Consider the following 3711-nt stretch of genomic DNA (forward strand, 5'->3'; position numbering starts at 1 on the left):
TAAACGAGGATAATATAGACGTGTTTAGCTTTTGCCTTCAATAAAAAGAAATGACTCAGTGTTTTTTCTTTCTTGCCTGCGCAATTCTATTAGCTTGATTAGCAAAATTTTACTTTTTTCTTTTTCGAGAAATATCCCTCTTTTGCATGTCCACTTCAAAAGTTAATCATCTGAAACGAGGATAATACAGACGTGTTTAGCTTTTGCCTTCAATAAAAAGAAATGACTCAGTGTTTTTCTTTCTTGCCTGCGCAATTCTATTAGCTTGATTAGCAAAAATTTATTTTTTTCTTTTTTGAGAAATATCCCTCTAGTGCATGTCCACTTCAAAAGTTAATCATCTGAAACGAGGATGATAGAGACGTGTTTAGCTTTTGCCTTCAATAAAATTTATAAAATTAGAAAAAAAAAAAAGAACTGACTTGCGTTTTTCTTTTTTGCCTCCGCAATTCTATTAGCTTGAATAGCAAAACTCTAGAAGATCACATGCAACCATTGGAAGTCCTACCAAAAAAATGGCATGGAATACATGCATGCCACCACAATCGAATAAATAATATTCACTATTCACTATAATTTATGAAATTTCATGTAAGGCTTTTGCCCTCGTCCTCCAAACTAAATCAAAATGTCGCAATCACCATTCTACCTATAATTTCACTTTCTTCAGAGGGTGTTTTGCCGAGGTTTTGATCCCAACATCAAAACCCGACCCTCCCCGGATCTCCACTCACATATCACTCGGGCCGACCTTAGGCGGTCGGGCACGATATTCAGGGGCCGAGATGGGTCTAGGAGAGGAAGATCGAAACCTAAAAATGTACAAACAAACAAAAGCTAAATCGCTATCCTGCGTCGTCATTGATTCGGCAGCCCTGGGAATCCGTCATATCATTTCGACAAAAAAGTCCTAACTCTAGCAAAGAGAATGCACAAGGAGGATGGAGAAATTGGCGTGTAATCCGCCTATAATCGTGTCCACCATGTTCCACATTTATGGCATGCAGGCCAGGGAAGTCCCATAAACGGCAACGGCCATGTGACCAACCGGCCATTTCAACACATCCTTCCCATGTTCATACTGACGATAATAATGATGCTCGGCCCGGTCGACCGGAACGGGGCCGACGTGCGATGTGCGAAGGCCGGTTCCCGGCGACTCTGTTCACATCGCATTAAGATTAAGAATCATGCGGTACTCGATCTCCACATGCATTCGATCATACATCGTACAGCGTTCAAAATTTGAACCTGCTAGTACGAATGGATCGAAAGGATGAACCAAAGAATCGCTCATTCCCGGAAAAACAGCAAGGAAAAGTGGGAATCGATTGAGAAAAGCGATTCAATTCATGACAAAGCAATGCATCTGATCTACGGTCTATGTGAATCCAATTGAATAGTCGTTCCAGATTAGGCGTAAATCATAACGAAAAAACAGTCATATGATAGTATATCTGTATCGTTTCTAGGCTGTGCGGATCGAATAGAATTGAAATCAATCAGGATTTGGAATCGAGAGATGCAGCACAGGAAGGAACGGATCCGTCGTCAATTACCAGGGCCTTTCGACGCCATCATCTTCCTGAACTCCTCGAAATTGACGTTGCCGTCGCCGTCGCCGTCGACCGACTTGATCATCCGGGCGCAGTCCTCGACGGAGCAGTTCATGCTGAGGCGGTTGAGCACCAGGTGGAGCTCCGCGGCGGAGATGAGGCCGTTCCGGTCCTGGTCGTAGAGGTCGAAGGCGTCGCGGAGGTCGGCGTCGGGGGAGGGGCCGGACCGGCAGAGGCCGGCGAACTCGGGGAGGCTGATGAAGCCGTCCCCGTCGGCGTCGATCTCGGCCATAGCGCGGTCGAGGTCTTCGGGCGGGACGGCGGAGCCCATGGCGGCGAGGACCTGGGAGAGCTCCGCGGCGGAGATCTTGCCGTCGCCGTTGGCGTCGAACTGGTCGAACACCTTGCGGAGCTCCTCGTCGGTCATGTGGGGGAGGTGGGGCGGGGCCGCCGCCGCCGCCGCTGCCGCCGCCGGCGTCGGGGCTTGGGTCGGAGTCGGTGGGGTCGCCATGGATGCTGGGCGGGCCGTTTGAATTCTAGATAGAGAGAGAGAGAGAGAGAGAGAGAGAGAGAGAGGGGTTCTGGAAATGGAATGCGGTTTAGATGGGGGAACCGAAAGGGGCGGTGAGCTTTACGTAAGGTCAACGATCCTGATTTTCCGAAGAAAAATATTTGCGTATTTTAACCGTTTGAATTTTTTTACGATCCGCTTTCTGAAAAATATATATTAAAAAAAAAAAAAAAAAACCGTGCATCCTAACCGTTGATCTCTCTCTTTCCCTTTCTTATTATTATTATTATTATTATTATTATTATTATTATTATTATTATTATTATTATTATTTCCTTTTCCCTTTTTCTTTTCTTCTAAATAAAGGATGCTTAATCCAGCCAGAAATATTCCATTTTAATGGCAGTCGTTCTGCCATGGTAATTTGCCTTGTTCAGGGCAGCCCTCTATGTGTCAGGTTGTGCGAATGCCTGGGTTGTACTTATTGCCCAAATGTGTAGAATATGCATTGTAGCATAAAATGTTAGGCAAATTACCAAACATAGTTGTTTAGATTGCAAAGTGTACATAAGAATCTTTTGCAAAGTGTTTGTAGTGTTCTCTACATACTTAAGATTATGGACAACCCAATTTATTAAAAAAAAAAAAAAAAAAAACCTAGCCGTTAGACACACTTCAAATTTGCTAGAATTTGATGGTTAAGGTTTCCGGGTGTCCGGTCAAAAAAGCTTCGAACATCCACTGAACTTGGTGAACAATTTTAACTTTGAACTACAGGAGCTCGGTGTCTAGCACCAATACTTGGTCAGATTCCTGCCTTGTTCTTCAAGACTGAGACAGTCTTGAAATCCAATTTAATAACACCCAAATATAATACACACACACACACACACACACACACACACATATATACTTCAAATAATTAATAAAATGTTAGAGTGAGTTTTGTAATCATTAACATTGAAATTTGGGTTAATCATCTCCCTATATTTTATGTTGAAAAACTTCATCGATTTAAATAAAACCTTCTAATCGGGAAACTCCCCTTAATCATATATTGGAGACATCAATAACCTTAAGCCCACCGCAAGAATGTTAATTTATCAAATTAAAGAGCTCTTGCATTCTCGTACACATTCTCTCCCATTCCGTGATAACATCAAGAAGGGTTTAAGGGGCATGGAAGAAAAGAGCTAAGGAATCCATCATAATCAGGTTCAAATGTCTATATAAACATGTAAAGAGCTAAAAGGTGGTGGAGGTGGTGGAGGTGGAGGAGGAGGAGGATAGGATGGGAAGAGATGAGGGTTTTTTAAAGGACTAGTTGATCGGTTGACCCTTCTCTCGATTAGCTCCCCCAAGATCCCCAAATCCTCGTTGCTTCACATAAAGAGGCGTGGCCACGACCGTACAAGAGACTACGGAAGAGTCAGCCTTGATCTGGAGTCGTGCTCCTTAAAGGTACAACGTGGTGTGTCGTGCTCCTTAAGGTATAACGTGGTGTGCTACAGAAAAAGTACAACGTGGCGTGCTAATTGCCGAGCGTTACCTTAGCCAACCTTGTTCGACTGCATTAAATAATATTGACTAAACACTTCTACCTAGTCCTAAGCACGAGGCTTCCTAATTCAATGGACGGGACCT

The 3711-nt window shown here is 43.7% G+C and overlaps 1 protein-coding gene across 1 annotated transcript; it reads right to left on the reverse strand.

The window, feature by feature from the left end:
* Positions 1 to 1306: 1306 nt before the first annotated feature.
* On the reverse strand, positions 1307 to 2153 carry LOC104422924 (probable calcium-binding protein CML27). Its single transcript, XM_010035390.3, has one exon. The coding sequence runs from the start codon at positions 2065 to 2067 to the stop codon at positions 1552 to 1554; it is 516 nt and encodes a 171-aa protein (XP_010033692.2). The 5' UTR covers positions 2068 to 2153; the 3' UTR covers positions 1307 to 1551.
* Between the last annotated feature and the right edge of the window lie 1558 nt (positions 2154 to 3711).

Source organism: Eucalyptus grandis, chromosome 2 (assembly GCF_016545825.1).
Source record: "Eucalyptus grandis isolate ANBG69807.140 chromosome 2, ASM1654582v1, whole genome shotgun sequence".
In the NCBI taxonomy this organism is placed as follows: domain Eukaryota; kingdom Viridiplantae; phylum Streptophyta; class Magnoliopsida; order Myrtales; family Myrtaceae; genus Eucalyptus; species Eucalyptus grandis.

What these genes read in the sequence shown, in the direction of transcription:
- LOC104422924 (XM_010035390.3), bottom strand. Translation starts at nt 2,067, where the DNA reads ATGGCGACCCCACCGACTCCGACCCAAGCCCCGACGCCGGCGGCGGCA.